The 20,193-nt window shown below is 25.7% G+C and overlaps 1 protein-coding gene across 3 annotated transcripts in view; it reads left to right on the top strand.

The window, feature by feature from the left end:
* LOC101236335 (DNA excision repair protein ERCC-1) overlaps window positions 1-20,193 on the top strand; it is a 50,952-nt gene that overhangs the window by 8,083 nt on the left and 22,676 nt on the right. For 2 of the 3 annotated variants that reach the window (XM_065803876.1, XM_065803877.1), the window contains exons 2-6: window positions 3,750-4,032; window positions 6,429-6,477; window positions 6,637-6,740; window positions 15,031-15,130; window positions 15,816-15,892. In XM_065803876.1, the coding sequence (XP_065659948.1) occupies window positions 3,752-4,032; window positions 6,429-6,477; window positions 6,637-6,740; window positions 15,031-15,130; window positions 15,816-15,892 (611 nt within the window). In that variant the 5' untranslated portion in view covers window positions 3,750-3,751. Of the gene's footprint in view, window positions 1-2,181; window positions 2,207-3,749; window positions 4,033-6,428; window positions 6,478-6,636; window positions 6,741-15,030; window positions 15,131-15,815; window positions 15,893-20,193 lie in introns of those variants that run through there. The other variant, XM_065803878.1, reaches the window with a different exon arrangement.

The following is a 20,193-nucleotide window of genomic DNA, read 5'->3' as shown; positions in this document are numbered from 1 at the left end:
AAAATAGATTTACAACTAATTTAAACTTACCGTGTGATACAGCATGACCTGTGACTAAAATAGCAAATTATAAAAGCATATACAAACTTAAATATATAAATTATAACAACCCATATATGAGCCCATGAGATGCATGGTGGTATAAGTCACTTTTTTCAATATTTTGAGTTATTTCCATTAATTGCTAGCATTTTGTTTATTCTATTACATGGCAAAGTGGTATATCTCTAATGATATTGATAATGATGCTGGAACTGTTTTTTGTTATGCTCCTCACTAAACAGTTGTTTTTGTTCACAGCCATAGTGATATTAGTCAGACTTTTCAAAACTAGATATGAGTGACTTATACCACTATGCATCTCAGGGGCTCATATAAACTTTGCTGTAACTAGCCTAAATAAATACTCGTAAAATAAATGCAAGTAAACATTTTACAACTGATGAAACTTACAGTGTGATATTGCATGTCGCATGCTTAAAATAGTCAATCATAAAAGCATATAAACAAATTAAATGTAAACTTAGCTGCAACTAGTTTAAATAATTATACCTCATGCCTGAATGAACCATGTATAAAGTAGCAAGTTCTATACAAAAATAAAAAAATTAAAACAATCCCTTTATAAACTTTGCTATAACTAGCCTAAATAAACAACCATAAAAAAAATGCAAGTAAACATTTTACAACTGATGAAACTTACAGTGTGATATTGCATGTCGCATGCTTAAAATAGTCAATCATAAAAGCATATAAACAAATTAAATGTAAACTTAGCTGCAACTAGTTTAAATAATTATACCTCATGCCTGAATGAACCATGTATAAAGTAGCAAGTTCCATACAAAAATAAAAAAATTAAAACAATCCCTTTATAAACTTTGCTATAACTAGCCTAAATAAACAACCATAAAAAAAATGCAAGTAAACATTTTACAACTGATGAAACTTACAGTGTAATTTTGCATACCACATGTCTAAAATTGCAAATTATAAAATCATATAAACTAGCTCTATGTAAACATAGCTGCAACTAACCTAAATAATGATACCCATCATTGATGGGTCTTTTGATGGCATCAAAAGAAATGTTAACATTTTTAATTTTATAACTGATTTAAATTTATACCGTAAAGTACTACATGTCACGTTTAAAATAGAGAATTACACAAGGATATATACAAGTCATGTAGTCTTAATTATAGAAATAATTGTTCAACTAACCCTTTAGTTTATCATATAAAAAAATTAGAAATATATTCAATGCTTAATATAGAAAATTTAAAATAAGTTTAACAACCTTCGAAATTACAAATAACAGAGTGTAATTTAAACTGCGTTTATCCATTTGCTTTCTTTACTAAAATTTAGTAAAAAAAGAAAATGGATAAACACAATTAAAATTGTGCTTTTTTAAAATAGCTTCACATTTAGTCGAAATGTGAAGCTATTTAAAAAATGGCAAAATAAGCTTACTGCAACAAACCTTTATCTACAATTTAAATATGGTTTAAGAAGATCGCCTTTTAAAAATTTATCATTTATAAATAAAGAACTTGACAAATACAAATCAAACAAACAAAACTTAAAAAAATAATCTACAGAGAATGCACTTCATAATTTCTTATAGAAACCCTTTTTAACAAAAACTTCAGTTGTTTTTCAACGGATTTGAATATTTAATCCTTTGAATTAACGAAATTTCGAAGAATCCGTTAATAGTTTATTTCACTCCGTTAATTTTGTGATTTTTGGTTACGAACTACTTCGTTAATTTAACGGAAAAAAGTAATCCGTTGCTTTTTCTAACGGATTGTTTTTAGAGTGTACATTATATTGTACATACAAACTTATAAAACGCAAGGTATTATATAATAGTCTATTATACCTCCTTGATTAAATTCAATTAAACGACGGCTAAAATTTAATCACACGTGAATCAAGTACATTTTTGTTAATAAAAGATTGATGGTGGTAGTGGTGGTGGGGTTTAATAAGCTTGGGTGTCTGGGAAAAATTTACAAAAAATAATCAAAGTCCCTAAGAGTAGATATAAATAAAGTCAAAAAAACTTTTTTTGTGACTTAGCGCGTTTTACAGATGGGCTCTTCATATATCAATGTGTCTCACGGTTAGCACGGGTCCTGTGATGCTAACCTAGCTGACCCAAGAACGCCACATATGGGGTGGTAGCGTATACATCAAGGTACCCTGTGGATGCAAATTTTGAAATCTTTTAATTTTTAAGAATTATTTTCTTGTAATTTAAGTAATTATTTTCTTGATTTTAGTTGTTAGTAATTAATAACATTTGTACGTATGTTTATGGATTGTTATCCAATATATATTCAGATTAAATACAAACAAGAACTCAAGGAGTTATTGTTTTTATTTAACAATTTTTGTAGTTTTTTGTATTTGTTGTTGGTTTTTTTTTTAATTATTGTTATTATTAATTATTTTTTTTTTGTATTTTTGTTATTATTCTTAATATTACTCTTAGTAACTAAGTTAGTTTGGTCAACTATTATTCTGCTTGATCTTCTACTGCAATCACTATCACAGCTTGTAGTTTCGCATAAAAAACAATCGTTGTTCATTGTGCATAAAATGTTGATCTTCCTTAGTTGAATTTAACATAAATTATATTCAAACTAAATTCCCAAGATAATTAAAGTTATGTTTATTACAATTTATTATTCAAAAAGCCTTTATAATTATCAACCAGGCCTCCATCACACATGCACAGTGTTGGAGTTGGGTGGTTGTTGTAGTTGTGGTTGTTTTACAGGTTGTAATTTCAAAAAGTGTTTTTTTAAATTAAATAGCTTTTTCACTCTAGTATTAGCTAAGTAAAAGTTAACCATCTAGTCAAAACGATCTTATTTTGTTGTTGTTTAACATTTTTTGTGTAAAAAATAATAAATTTCTTGACTGAAAGCAAACATTAAATATGAAATTCTAAAAATTCAGACAATTTCTCTGAATTTGATGTGTTTTTTTCAGTTGAAAAAAATAATTTACACTTTTCACTACAATTACAGTTGTCAAATTTATCTTTAACCATTAAACTTTGAATAAAAAATGTTGCCCATTAAATTATTGATTAATTTAATGGGCGATATTTTTTATTCAAAATCTCCGGTGTCTAAGTGATTCTAAGGTCTCCTATGATTAATCTTTTTGACTTTTTGATCATAGAGCAGACACCTAATATAGAATATGATTTCTGCTTTCTGACTGAAGTATGCAGTAGTTCTGAAGTATGCAGTAGTTGTTGAATTTTAACCCTATCAAAACTTATGGCTGTTATTTTTGACCAATGATTGCAATAGTTTTAAATCTCTACTCAGACACTGACTAAAAGATGATACCTACTGAATTTTTTATTTAATGTCATTTTTGATTTTTAACTATTTGCTTTTCCTGGATACCAAATATGAAATTAATTAACATTCGCTAAATTTGCATCTTTAGTGTGCTTGTAGTCTTATTACTCTTTTCTTGAATTCTCTATTATCTATTTTATTAGTTATTCTACCTCTATTAATAGGTTCTATTATTTACCTCTATTAATCAATAATCAGTCCTTTTATTTAATGCTGTTGACATTCTTTATTTGTTATGTATTTTGGAATCATCATTTGCTACTTTTTTTCTGCTAATTCTTTTCTTTCTTTTAAATTATTTTCCTTATTTTAACCTCTAAAATTTTAGTACATTTATATCAAGTTTTTCTTTCAAAATAGAAATGAGTTACAAACAAAAATACACTGTCAATGATGTTGAAACCAGTGAATTTGATAAGGGTGCAGTATTTAAAAGATACAAAAAGGATACAAAAGAATGCAGTCAGAATACTTTACATACAGGGGATCAAAATAGTTCTGGCTCGTCTGAAAAAATTAAAAATGTAACAGTAACAGATAAGAAGGAAAACCCTGGTGCAGTTGGAAAATCTTTTGCTGACACGTTTTCATTTTTGAAAAAGACAGATTTATATGAGCTGCCTCCACAGCCAAAACTGACTGAGTAAGTCGATTTTTTTTTCCTTCACTGGTTTTAAGTTTTTGGTTGTTTTTTTAAATTTAAAGTCCATGAAAAAACTAAAAAACTTTGTGTTTTTATGTACATTATTGACATAGTAGAGTTCATTAATTTAATTAATGTCTATTTAGTGCATAAGTTACACATATTTGTTTAATTTAAATATTTATACTATTTATAATTATATTTATAATTATATTATAATATTTAAAAAAGAAAAATATTTTTAATTAATAACATGTTTTCTAGTTATATGCTACGTTTTCAAAAATTTTCATAATCAAGACAAAAAATAATCAAGACAAATAAATTTTATTTACAATTAAAAATTTTGGTATATGAAAGTTTAAACAAAAAACATAATCAGACAAATTAATTTATTACAAATCAATAAAAGTTGAAAATAATAAAAAGTATTGAGTTATGACAAAAAGAGAAATAAGGAGCCCAAAAAAGAAAAAACAATAAAATAAACTAGATTAATAAATTTTTAATATAATGAAGTATTTAATTAAAAAGGGATTTTCTCGTAAAGTCTAAATGAAAATGTACTTTAGTTTACGAATTATTTGCATCAGTAGTTTCTTTAGTTAGCTATTACTAAAGCATGTGTAACACTGATTGCTTTAAAAAGTTCTTAACACTGATAGGTTAATGATTTCTCAACACTGATAGGTTAATGATTTCTGTAATGTTAAAGAGTGTTATAGTTTAAGCCACATGCAAAATATAACTTGTTGGGATAAATTAATGATAATTGACTTCAATAATTGTTTATTAATTGAGTTTAATTGTAATAACTGTTGATAATGTATTACTCTATGTTATTTATAATTTAATATGATTTGGATAATATAACAAAATTTTTTACTTTGACTTTCCAATTTAGAAAAGAATGCCTCAATCATTTTCTTTAAATTTAGACAACTTTTTCCAATTTTATTTATTTATAAATTTTAGTTTTGATGCAATATGTTGAGTTATTGTTTCAAAAAATATTTTTAACTGCAAAATTTTTTAACAGAAAGTTAGATTTTCGTTATTATATACATTTTATAAATTTTCATTTAAATGTATTAGCCCATTTTTGTATATATTTAGACTTAAAATTATTGTATATATTTAGACTTAAAATTATTGTATATATTTGCACTGTTATACTTTGCAATATTGAAAATTTAAAATTCAAATTAGACTTAAATTCTTAACATTGACTTTATGTTTGATAACATTTTATTTATCTCAAATTTGACAATAATTTCAATGATATTCATTCGGAATTATTATTAATTTCAAATTAGCATTCAGTTTTTTCTTATGCCTTTTCAATGTGCAAATCTAGCATTACTAACAACATATGATATTAAGTGGACCTGTGAATTACTTGTAACTATAGAGCAGTTAAATTACCAGTTGCTCAATCATAGTAGACACATGAATTGTCAGTAGTTTTGCCACTAGTGACCAGTAGTCATTCTGAGCAAGGTGAAGAAAATCACTGTTGCAGCGCAAAGCCTTTGTTTGATGAAAGTTCCAATAAGGTTCTTATTAGATTTTTGAAATATTTTTTATTAAATTTCACTAAGTTTGAATTTTAAAATATTTTATCAGAATCATGGTAATCATGTGTTGACTGCATAATATTCATATTTAAAATTTATAACTACATTTTAACCTAACCCCTAAATAAATTGGTTGTATAATACAGTAAGTTATTTACATGAAAAATTTTTTTGCACAAAATTATGAAGAAAAAACATGGTTAAATAATGCCACATGTTATGTGTGTGGGAACTCTATATTTTTCAAAAAAAATAGAGCAACTTGTGAAAATGTTTATAACTATAATTGAAATATGTTTTTGAATATTTTATAAATAACTGTATTTATTGAATATACTAAATATGAACTCAATTATATTTTACAAACAAAATTAAGACTTGGTAAAAAATAAGACTACTTCCTATGTTCTAAATTATTAGTACAGTTTAAAAGTTAATTGTATATTAATACTGATTATGTAATTAGAACCAAAATAACTAAATGTTACTGACTTAATGTAACTACTACTAATTCAAGGACTATAATTGAAAAATTTATTATAGAGATTAATAAATTCTTGTTATTATTAAGCAAATGTGTTGACTTAATTGTTACTTTATTTTCTAGTACATTAACAAGACCAGAATTAAGAAGTTTTTCTGGTCTTAATGAATAATTTACCATTATCCCAAAAGTGACGAGCCTAAAAAAAATACGTTTTTAGATGTGATTTAAATACAAATTACTTATTTAATAATAAGTTGAATAAGATAAATAAAGACTTTAGAAATCCCTAAATCTGCATGTTTCAAAAAAATAAAGTTTCTTGATTTTTTTAGGGTACATTCAGCTAAAAACAGCAATGCTATCATTGTAAATTCAAAGCAGGTTTTTAAACATTTTTACAACTAAAATATTCTTTAAAAATTTGTTATAAATTAATTTTGAATTAAATTTATCTTAAATTGATTTTGATGATATGAAGTTTTTATTACATATTTTAAATGTTTTTTTTGTTTTATTTCAAATTTAATATATATTTTTTAGCGAGGAAATCCAATTTTGAAGTTTGTACATAATATCCCATGGGAATATGGTGATATTGTAGCTGATTATGAAATTGGACAGACAGCTTGTGCTATGTTTTTAAGGTGCTAGATTTTTTAATATAATTCAATTTTTTTTTTTTTAATGTTTTCTAAAAAAAAAATACTTGGTGTTTGGTAGAGTCAGAATTAAAAGTCCAGTTTTTACAAATACAATCCTATAAAATAGTTTGAAATTTTACCATAGTAATTAATTTTAAAAAAAAACAACCAACTAACTATTAATTAATTTTAAACAAGACAACAAACAAGAAGTCATTAATAATAATAAAAAAAACAACCAATAACCAAAAAACGATTATGTAAAAGTATTTGTTACTAAAGTTTCAATGACAATTATGTCAGATATAAGCGCTTTTTCAAAATTTTTTATGAAAGCATTTTCAAAAAAAAATTTGAAAATGCTTTCAAAATAGTTTTATTGTTTACAATAAAACTATTTTATACGCTTTCATGAAATATATATATAAAGCATATATAAAATATAATATTTATATTTTATATTCGTTTTCATGAATATTTTATGTGACATTAACTATATCTATAAATTTCTTCACTTATCTAGGATTAGTTTCATTTTACTGTTGGTGAAAATTGCTTTTTCATGAATGATAAAAGTTCTTATTTTATTATTATTTTAATAAAAATATTCAATACATTATTTTAATAATTGTATAAAGAGATATAATAATTGCTGTATTTAACTATGAACATTATTTCTTTTAACTGTACTAAGGGGCAGATCATATGGAGAAAAAACATGCCATCTAAAATATCCCAGCTGAGTACCTCGGGTGAATTTCAGCTTGTGTTCATACAGAAAAAAACACCTCACTCAAGTGGGGCGTTTTAAAGGTCACATGATGTTACAAATAGCCATTCATGTCAATTTTAAAATTAAAAACTAAAAATGAAAGTCTAGTCTACTCGGGATGGTTTTCAGCTAATGTTAATGTTAATTCACTTCCCAAGGCCGAGAAGGCCACTACAGACAAGGAGGCTACTTAATTGTTGTTATAACCTTCTCTCAACTCTATGACTCTGAAACACAAACATTGATAAACTAGGCTGCTGCGCAAAGAAACAAGTTGCGTGTTCTTAAGAAGAATTTTTACCGGTGAATAATTTTGCATTTGAATGTAATGTTATGAGTTTTAAATGAGAGGCAAGACCTTGGTAGTTTTTCAGTTCTGCAGGATGATTTTTATCCATAAGAACACCTCCTTAGCTTTCTTTTTTCTTTCTTTAAATCTTTTTTATTTATTTTCTTGTTTTTGTTGCAAATTGCAATGAATGAATGAATTATAGAGAAATTTAAAATTACTAATTGCGTGTTAGCACTTTTTTTTTCTGTAATAGGAGTCTTAAAAATATATATATGTAGTAAAAATCTCTAATCTTATGTAACATTAGTAATTCTTATTGTAGTGTTTCATAAAAGGACTTCTTAGTATTAAGTAATAACAAAAATATTAACTAATTAACAATAGCAGTTTTTAAAATGATTTCAATAAGCAGAGAAATGTGAAATCATTTTTCTTTAATGCTGTTAACTTTCAAGATTGAAGTACTTACTTTATTATTATTCGAATTTGTTGTATGTAACTAAGATCGTTTCTCTCTTTCAAACTCTTTTGTTTCAGATTGTTTGCTTTTTTTTCATTCAATATTTTCATTTATTTTTCTGCCACTGTTTATTTTGTAAGGTTTAAAGCAAATTTCACACTTTGCTTCATATTTTCTTTCCAAAATCACTTTCTTTTGGCATCATTCTTTCGGCAGATAACATAGTTCGACATAAATAAATTTAAAAATTTTTTAAATTCCTTAAAAAGTATTTTAGTTATTTTTTTAGACCATAATTAATTTATTTATTATTAGTTACAATGCAAATAATAAATTTTTTAAAATCTTGCATGCTCCTACAGAAGTTAATAATATTTAAACTACAAAATATTTTAATTATCTCAGTTTTATTATTTATTTGCTTATTAAAATATATTAATAGAATACAATAAAAACAGTTTAAAAAAACAAGATTTTCAAAATAACAATATTATAAGGTAAATGCTATAGACAATATTAGAAATATAAGTAAAGTAAAAAATTACATCTCTTTTAGAAAAACTTATACTATACTCATATTTGACAAGATGTTGAACTCTCAAAAAATCTTACTCCATCATGGTCTGCAACATTTGTTCTAATTTCATGGCAAGCTGTTTTCTGACTATTTTATTATGTTTATATTGCTCCCATTTTTACTTTGCTTTTCTGTGGTTTGAAATTTCATAAATTAAATAACAATTATATATTATTTAGTAATTTAATATTAAATAATTTTTTTGACATTTCAAAAATTTTATTGAGGTTTTTAAAAGGTTTTTCAATTATGGTTTGGCTTTTATTTTATTTTAAATAATTAGATTGGTTCGGGTTTTTTGTTTCGGATTTCACCAAAAAAACGGTTTGGTTAACTATGTGACCTTAGTATATATGTAGTATGAATGCATGCTTTCATGATTGCATGCATGGATGTATGTATATATGTATGTAGGATAATGCTCAAAACAACATTTAAAAAACATGTCTTATTATGAGAAAGAGGGTATGCCCTTATTTGTGCTCTATGCAATAAAATAATTTTCATCTAAAGAAGTTAGCTTTTCAAAATATTTACAGGTGTCAAATTGGCAAGGAAGATTTTATGGATCTCTAATTAATCAAAAATTTCTTTTTAAAAGTATGTATGTGAGTAAAGTAAAAAGTGTGAGTAAAAAGTTTTTATTTCATCATCATTTCTACCAGAATCTAAAGAGTTGTTAACAAGGCCAAAAGTAGCAAGGTCAAAGCCAAGGTCAAGGCCACAAGTTACAAGGCCAAGGCCTAAAGTTACAAGGCCAAGAGTTTTAAGGACAAGGCCAAGAGTTTTAAGGGCAATGCTAAGATTAAGAGTTTCAAGGCCAAGGCCTATGCAAACATTTTTGAGACCAAAGACTTCAATTTTTGGCTTACATTAAGGCCAAGGCTAAAACAATTAAGGCCAAAGCCAAAATTTTCAGCCTTAAGGCTAGGCCAAGACCAAGGCCAAGAACTAACAACTCTGCTAAAGATTCAAGTCAGCTGCTTGGGTCATAGTGATAAAATACATATGAAACCAACAATGAAACCAACACAACACAACAAGTTTAGTGATTTCATGAGTTTATGATTATTTTTATAAACTGGTTAATTAAATAACTGATATGATTTTTAAACTTCATTCAACTTTTACAGGTTCAACTTAGGTTGACTACATAATGTTCATTTTGCTTCAACTTAGGTTGACTACATATTGTGGTCTGCAAAATGAAGTTTAAAAATTAGACCACATTATGTAGTCAACTCTTGTCTTCTATATAACAACATTCTGTAAAGCAAAATATATATTATTTTTGAAACAAAATGTTTTGGAAATTTTGTTCTGCTTCCATGGCCTTTAGATGAGGTAAATAAACTACCTCATGAAATTTTTTCTTCTTTTGAACCAGAAGAGTCAAAAACTAAGAATCTTGTTTTTTAATCTGTTGTTTTTTTATACAATTTTTGTGTTTTAGTTTAATTACAAATTAACTTACTGAACCAATAAAGTTGTAACTAAATGCATAACATATTTTTCAAAATTTTCAAAAGATTCAAAATTTGAAAATTTTTTCATATTTGAGATCCTTTTAAGAATAATTTAGGGCTATTTATCTTTTAACCTTGCATAAACTTTTATATATATATATATATAAATATATATATATTTTTATATATATATATATTTATATATATATATATATATTTATATATATATATATACATCCCGTAGATGTTGTCCGAAAGTTTTTTCCATATTTTGTTGACAAAAAGTAAAAATTAAAATGCAAGACCAGAATTATTTTTTTTTATTAATTGATAGACTGCCTGCCCCAACCAAACCCTCAGTCGATGTAGCAACACTCCCTTGCGGGTCAGGCTAAAAGATAGTAGATGTAGCAGCACTCCCTTGCGGGTCAGGCTATTTGTCAGTCGATGTAGCAGCACTCCCTTGCGAGTCAGGCTATTTGTAGCAGCACTCCCTTGCGAGTCAGGCTATAAGATAGTCGATGTAGCAACACTCCGCGCATGATTTACAGTAAAAAAAAATAAAAATAAAAACATTTTATTAAAAAAAATAAAAATAAAAACATTTTTTATATTGTTAAAAACATTCAGAATGTTTTTAAAACATTCTAGTCAATTAAATTTACGTTTTTGTGGTTTTTTTTAAAAACGATTTATTTGTAATTAAATTAATGGTTTTTACTTTCGTCCAACACGCAAATGTTGGACGAAAGTCAAAAGTAATTAAAAGTGACATATGTGTTGGCGTAAGAATCACTTTTTTCCTTCCGCTCTTCCCAAAGACAACAAACTATAGATCTATATATATATATATAAATATATATATATATATATATATATATATATATATATATATATATATATATATATATATATATAAATATATATATTTATATATATATATATATATTTATATATTTATATATTATATATATATATATATATTTATATATATATATATATATATAAATATATATATATATATATATATATATATATATATATATATATATATATATATATATATACAGAGCTCGAAGTGGAGAAAAAATAGTAATGGGATGGTATTTGGTAAATTAAAAATACCATCCTGCCTAATCATTGTTGTATATAGAGATTTATAAAAAGGTGACAGGATGGCATCCCGCTGCATCCGCGAGAGAGAGAGGCCTATAATAAAAAATGCTTAATGCAATATTTGACGCCATAAAATTCTCTTTATTTTTTTATTTTTTAAAGACTTTTTTAAATTACTGCAACTGTATTAAATACTGCAAAACCAGTTAAATGTTATCTAACAGCTTTTTTATTATTACTATAATGGAATTTTATTTTTTTTAATATTAAAAATTAAATTCAGTATTGCATTTTTAAAAATTTTGATATTAAAAGTGTCTTTCTTTTCTCAACATTTGCTTAAATGAATTAAAATATGTAAAATTTTTGAATTTTTAAAATGATTATTTCTTAAATTTCTGAATGCGGCTTTGCAACTGCCAATGATTTATTATTTTAAAAAAATTAGCAAGTAACAATTAGAAAAATTATGTTAATTTATTTACTTTAGTTATTAAAAGTTGATTAGTTTATTATTTTATTATTAAAATTATATCGCTGTATATATTGTTTATTAAAAAATATTCGCTGCGATTTAACTTGCATTATAAAAAAAAAGGTTTTAACTTACGCTTTGTGCAATTTTTTGATGCAGCTGTTTATTTAAAATTTAATTTTGAGTAAAAAAAAAAATGTTTAGAAAGGAGAACATAAAAAAAAAAAAATATTGCAATAAAAATGAGCTAATTTTGTTTTAAGAACAAATAAAATTTCAATATTGAAAAATATTTTAAAATAAATTTGAGAGTTAAGTTAAACACAAGCATTACCTTTAATTTTAGTAAACTTAAATATATTTTTTAGATCAAAATTAAATTATATATTTTTAAAATCTAAATTAAAATATATAGAGTAAAATGGGGTCAAATGGAATAGTTAAGTATTTTAGTAATTTATTTTTTACAGAAAAATAAATAACTAAAATCTTTATTTGATTAAAAAAAAATTTATTCCATTATACACTGACATTTGGGGAGAATGGAATATGCAAATATATGTGTAATTACACTTTAAAAAAAAATTAAAAAAGATTAAAAAAAAACACTTTATTAAAAAAACAAAAAGCAATCAATAAAGAACAAATAAAATAAACTTTTTTATTTTTGTGATGATGTTGAGTCCTTTAGAAGTTGAGTTTTCAGTTGTGCGGCACTTTTTGGAAATTTTATTTGTTCTTATTTGGTGCAATAAAACTCAGCACCTGTTACGTATTGCTTTAATATGCATGTTTAACATAGCCAAACCTTGCAATTTGAATTTTTACACTGATGCCATTCTATATTTTTACTTGACGAATCTTTGCCACTTGAGCTTGATCACTTGAGACTTTGTTAATTAAAAAAAAACGCATTTAACAAGAGTGTAACTAGTGTATTTTATTCATCCATTTAATTTCCATAGAATCATTTAATAAAAGCAGTCAGCTAAAGTCATTCATTTAAATTCTGAAAAATTTCATTAAAAAATTTTTTTTAATAAAAAAAAATTACAGTTGGAGATTTATTGATCACTTGAGATTTAATAAAAAAAAAAAGCCGCATTTAAGAAGTGAGCTGTTGCTTCACTTATTGTTAGCGTATTTCATTCAACCCCACAATTCTCATTTTCTGTTTTTTACACATAACTTTTTTTCCTAAATAGAAAATTTAATTTTGAAAAAAGATTCTTGATCAGTGTAAAAAGTTGTACCAGAAAACTTTTTAAGTTCAATGATATCAGTAATAAAAAAAATCTTTTTAGGCATATGAAAACTTAAAAATTTATAACAAATTTTTTTTGATCAAAAATAAAATTGGATATCATCTTACTCAGAAAAGTACATGATTTAAAAATATTTGCAAAACAATTATCGAATAATTAATTAAGAGCAAAAGAATAAATATTGTCATAATTATTTCATTCTATTTTCTATTTCATTTTACCCTGTTTTACTCTTCTTCTTTTTATCAGAATAAAATTATATATTTTTATTAAATTAGTTTTAATTTAAATCATATACTTTTTATCATAATTAAATTATGTTTTTATGATCTTTGCTTCAAGCTTAAAAAATTAATCATTACAATAAAATAAAAACAAAATGAAAATAAACTTTTAATTTTATTTTCATTAGTAAATAGCGCTTATATCAAACATAATTGTCATTCAAACTTTTCTAACAAATATTTTTACATAAACGTCTTTTAAAAGTTAATGTGACTTTTTTTGACATAAATTAATATTTAGTAGGATATCCTTTTAAGTCAATAACTGCTTGACAACAACGGTCCATTGATGAGATCAATTTTTGGCATTGTTCAGGCATAATGGGGTACAAGCAGCATTTATTTCGATCCAAAATTAGTCTAAATTTGTAGCAGATGATCAATTTATATTTCTGTCAACTTCCTTCGCAAATTTTTTATCAGATTTAGGTCTGGTGACTGTGCGGGCCGCTCCAAAACATCAATCTTGTTAGCGTTTAACTACATTTTAACACTTTTGGTAGTGTGCTTGGAGTCATTGTTTTGTTGGAATTTTCAAACCAAAGTAAGATTTTCCTAGTCATATGGCAACATGACGTTTTTTAGTATTTCTTTGTACAAGTGTTGATCCATTGTCCCTTGAATTCTATGCAACGGGCCCACACCAAATCATGAAAAACTGCCCTAAACAATTGCCCTGCCACCACTATGTTTTACAGTCTTTAGAGTATACAAAGGGCTGAGTTCTTGATTTTGGGGATGACAAACATATTGTTTTCCGTCGAATCAAAAGCAATTAAACTTAGACTTGTCAGTCCATAGCACATTTTTCATATATATAGATTGTTGTATTTGGGAGTACGGAAGGAAAAAAATGATTCTTATGCCAACAAATACACTTTTGATTACTTTTGACTTTCGTCCGATATTTGTATGTTGTCAGAAAGTAAAAACCATTAATTTAATTACAAAACAAATTAATCCTTTTAAAAAAAACCCGCAAAAACGCAAATTTAATTGACCAGAATGCTTTTAAAAACATGCTGAATGTTTTTAATAATATAAACAGTGTTTTTATTTTTATTTTTTTTAATAAAATGTTTTTATTTTTATTTTTTTTAATGTAAATTATGCATGGAGTGTTGCTACATCGACTATCTTATAGCCTGACTTGCAACAAAGTGCTGCTACATTGGTTGACAAATAGCCTGACTCGCAACGGAGTTTTGCTACATCGACTATCTTATAGCCTGACTCGCAAGGGAGTGCTGTTACATTGACTGAGGGTTTGGTTGGGGCAGGCAGTCTATCAAGTAGCAAAAAAAAATTCCAGTCTTGCATTTTAATTTTTACTTTTTGTCAACAAAACTTTCTGCCAACCAGTTAGGAGTTTTATATATATATATATATATATATATATATATATATATATATATATATATATATATATATATATATATATATATATATATATATATATATATATATGTATATATATATATATATATATATATATATATATATATATATATATATATATATATATATATATATTTTGAAATTGATATTTTTTTTTATAATTGAAAAAAATGTTTTTATTGTTGCAGCTTGAGATATCATAGTCTGAACCCAGACTACATTCATGAAAGATTACAGTTGCTTGGTAACAGATATACGCTACGAATCTTGCTTGTTCTGGTTGATATAGTATGTTAAATCTGATAAAGTAGAGTGCAAAAGTTTGGTAACAATTTTTTTGTTTGTTTTTTATTTAAGTTTTTGGTACGCAACATTTTTTTTTCTTTTTTGGGTTAAGTTAAAAGTTTTACTGAAGTCTGTCTGCATTATAGCAAAAATTTCATACTAAAAAAACTCTGAAATAAATATATGTTTAATATATTTTTAACAAAATATGAATGTACGTATTGTTTTAATTGTAAAGGTTTGTAAAAATTTAAATCTAAATTAGGATCTTAAATTATTTCTAAACATTTTACATTTACAAATTTTATTTAAATTATTTTAAAACAAATATTTTAATTATTTTTTTTGCAGGAAATATTTTATGTAAGCAGACATCTTTCAAGCAACTCTTGTAAAACTTTTAATCTAAAAATCTTTTTGCGTAAAAAAAACTAAAAAAACAAATCATTTTGTTTCTAAACTTTTACACTTTTTATAATTAATTCCTATAATTTTAGTTTTAACAATTGTTTAAACTAGATAAGTAATAATAAATATTTCCAACAATCCTTAAAATGTTCACAATTCACAATTATTTATAAGTAATTGTTCTAATTGTTTTACATTATTTGTTTTAAAATTTCAAGCCTTTCCTTATTCCCAGGTCTCTCATAAAGTTTTATATTTTATCAATCTTCAATTATTATAGGAAAAAACTAATGCAAGTTTGAAGAAACTTGCTAAGATATCATTATTAGCTAATTGTACTTTGATTCTTGCATGGAGGTATGACCATTTTCATTTAGGTTCAGAGGTAAAGGTTTTTGATTTTATTTAAAATTTATAATAATTTTTATCACATTTACATTACAATATTTTACTGTTTATTTTCTTATTGTCTATGCTTTGATTCTAATCTATGGTTTGTTTAGTAATTCAAGTACAGGATAAATGAAATGCCTGCTGTTTGGCATTTCGGGTCCTCTTGCAATTAGAGTAAAGTATTTTAATGTATAAAAAAGGTTGTGATTAACCTTGTGCAAGAAAGTATCTAGGAATTCTAGTTGGTTGTCACCTTGATATAAATTATTGTATGAATATGATATGTATCATATACATACAAGTTTATATCATGTACATATGTATCATGTGCATATGTATTATATACATACCTTTAAACATATATATATATATATATATATATATATATATATATATATATATATATATATATATATATATATATATATATATATATATATATATATATATATATAAAAGTATATAATTATACAGATATCTATAAGTATAAATAGATCATATAACAATATAACACAGCTCATATAACAATATAACACAGCTCATAAAGCATGTACACAAAATAAATGTGAAAGTAGAAAAACAACTAAAAAAAAGTACTCCTCAATTTTTATTTCAAACCAAGTAATAATTTTATTACAATAATATAGGATCAAACATTAAAAAAAATAAATTATTCCTGTGGGAATCTAATAAAATTTCAAGCTTTTGCTTTAGTGGTACCTATAAGCTTGCGCACAGAATAAGAATCAAACCTATTTGATGCTTTTTCAAATGATATTTTAATATCTTTAATGTTTCTGCAAAGCTTTTTTGTTTTTTTCATTTTTCTTTTAATAATATCCCAGTACTTTTCAATAACTCTCGATTCTGGGCAGTTTGGAGGATTTTCTGTTTTAGGCACAAATTTCACATTATTCTTTTTATACCATTCCATAGCTAGTTTACAATAATGAATTGAAGCTAAATCAGGCCAGAACACAGGTCTGTTATTGTGTGATTTAATGAGAGGTAAAAGGCGTTTTTGTAAACATTCTTTAACACATATTTGACCAGGTGCTGATTTTTTGCCACAACTGCAAATAGCTTGCCAAAACAAAGCTTTTTTAGCGAACTTGTCATGTTTTGTGTATTTAAATTTCTTATCTGCTTTTCCTCTATATTTGGCAATACAATAAACAGCACCATGAATTTGTTGATGATCGTACTTGATATAAGTTTCATCGTCTTCAATCATGCAGAATTGTCATCATGTCATACAACTTTCTGCTGCGGGTTCTTGCACTTTTTTGTTGAGTTTCAAAACGGTTGGGTACTTTTTGCGCTTTAAAAGAATGAAAACCATGTTTGTTTCTAACTTTTGCAACAAAACTATGAGAAAATCCATATATTTTTGTACATTCCCTTAGTGAAAGGCTTGGGTTATTCTTAAAACTGTTAACCAGTTTTCTAACTAGTTTTATATCTATAAAACTTTCCTTTCTTCCACCACCATATTTGCGTTTGATCGACTTTGTTTGAGAAAAATGTTGAATAACACGACTAACGGTGTATGGATGTATTTGCAACGATTTTGCTATCAAATTGTAGCTACTATTAGGATTTTGTAAATATTTGTGCATAATTTTTTCTCTTACCTCTTCTTCTTTTGTCATTTTTAAAACTTATTTCAAGTTAAATCAAAAAACTAACATATTTTTTTGAAACCACTACACGTTGTAAACAAAATGCAAAACAATTAAAAAGATTTTAATACAACCACTAAAAAAAATGACGTGCATATTCTTTCACATTTATTTCGTGTACATGCTTTATAACAATATAACACAGCTCATATAACAGAGCACCTCAAAAATAAAAGTGAAACTGACTTAACATAAAATCATTGTATTTGAAAACAATTGAAAACTATTTTAAAGCATTTCAATATATAATTAAGTTTTAGCATTGATTACTTAAATTATGCTTTTTTTGATCTTAACAAAAGCAAAGAAAATAAATAAGTAAAGCTTATATATATGCTGAGTCAGCATAAAATTTATTGCTAACTTATTTATGACAAAGTTAGCTATATCTTAATTTTATGTTGTAAAAAGATATTGTTAAAGTCTTTTTGAGGGCAATAATAAATTTATACTTAATTCATTTTTTTGTAACTGGGGAGAGCTTTTTTTTATAAAACTTTATTATTTTTTTCAATAATTTTTTCTAACTCAGTTTCTGAAATTTTATATATTCGACCATTTGTTGTAGATGGCAGATCGATGGTACAAAAAAATATGATTTGATGGGACCCAACACATATCTTCCCGTGTGGGCTGAAAAAACTTGGACTGGGACCATGTGGATGCATAAATTGAATTTTGTAATCTCTTTCTCTTTCATCTTTTTTGGTTATAATTCCAATCCAACAAAAATTGTCATAATTGCAAGCTACATAGTCCATATGATTATAAGTAACCTGCTGCACAACCAGCTCATTTCGTATTTGCACAAGGTTAAATGTCTGAAAATCAGTTTGTTGACTCAACCTCTTAAAATAAATTGTACATTAATTAATTGGTATAAAATGGTGGAAGCATCTTGTTCATGGCGAGGTTCTTCCCAAAGTAAACCTTGGTTGTAATGATGATCGAACTTCATTTATTTCTGTTTTATAAACCAAAATGAATTAAATGTTTTTTATATTGGTGACACAAAATTCAAACATCTTATCTACATCTAAAATCTGTCCAGTCATTGTCCTTTTTAAACTGGCTTGTACAGTTAGTCTTTTTACTGTGCCCCCAATACCATCACAAGCAGATTTACCATGGCTCGTGGCAAAAAAAATCCATTCAGCATCAATATCAAAGTCTTTTTTGTGATGACAAAGATTAATAAAGTTCTTAAAGTTTTTATACTGTGCTGCACATCCATCAGTGAAGTATTTAATATTACTAATTTATTAAATGTTTGCTTTAATGTAATTGATAATGAGCTGTTGTATTTTATATACAAAGAATACTTTTCTCAACGCCATCAGAAAAAAGCAAAATGACTTAGACATCAGTTTAATATTTGATTTTTAGTATATAATAATAGGATGAAGTGTACATTTTGGTTTATTCCAGTGGTAACTTTGCACCTCATCCTGAACAATAAATTAAAAGTTCTCTGCAAAGTCACCCTATATTATACACTCATTAGATTTAAAAACTCTTTACCGTCTTTAAGGTACTTGGCCTGACTTTTAGCTATAAATGAATGAGATGTAAGTTTATCTATTTTATTGCATATAAGGTCAATAACATCTTCAATATTGATTTTTTATTTGATCAGTGTAGTTCTATCTGTACCTTGCCATTGGTTAATTGTTATTTCTTTATCACTGTTGTCAAATTTTCCTGTTAAGAATTCTTTCAAAGCAGTAATACCAGGACATAGTAGACATTGATGTAACATGCACTCTGGATTATCCCGATAGCAAACAATCATTACCATTAAATCTTTATAGTCTTTGTCAATTTTAAGAGCATCAGTTAACAACTTAACATTCTGATGATAGATACAGACACAAACACTGTGAGTCCCAAACAAGTTTGTGGTTACACAATCTTGGGTGAAGGCTGCAAAACTTTAAAAATCGAACATTTAAATTAGAGTGTTCAGATTTGAATGCTACATGAAGTTCTTTTAAATTAATCAATATTAGTCTTTTTTAAATGTGTTGCCTGTACCCTATACTGACAAAAAAAATTTATCCAGGCATCATTAGTGTATACTCGTCACTTTGATAAAAGCTATGAACTAGATCAATGGTTTTATGGGAAAGCGACTTTCCTTTTTTTGATACATGGTTTATACAAAATTCCATGTTTTTTTTTAGCTTTTCTAGCCTCTCGTATAAGGTAAGTAGATACATTAAAAAATTCTGCAGATTTTGGGAGTAACCATGATTCTGGAGTTAATGTTAATATCTGTATTTTTGCAGAGTATGGTGTCACATTTTTAGCTTATCTTTTAATTCATTTAAAAGTGAGTTTAGATTGTCAATTTAATGGTGATCAACTGAAGAAATTAGTGGTTTACGAGATGGTGTCAATCTAATCAAAGGATCAATATTATAAACTTCATTTATTTTATTTGTTGTTGCTTCAGTTATTTGATCAAATTTTCTTTTGGCAGCAGTAGTTGGCGTTGGTGTTCTGGCACTGATTTAAGCCTAATAGGTGACACACCTATAGATTGAAGACTATCAATCTATAGGTGTGTCACCTATAGATTGA

The sequence above is a fragment of the Hydra vulgaris genome, chromosome 08 (assembly GCF_038396675.1).
Source record: "Hydra vulgaris chromosome 08, alternate assembly HydraT2T_AEP".
Taxonomy (NCBI): domain Eukaryota; kingdom Metazoa; phylum Cnidaria; class Hydrozoa; order Anthoathecata; family Hydridae; genus Hydra; species Hydra vulgaris.
The sequence above is the reverse complement of the archived record's forward strand: the minus strand, read 5'-3'. Positions and strand labels throughout refer to the sequence as shown.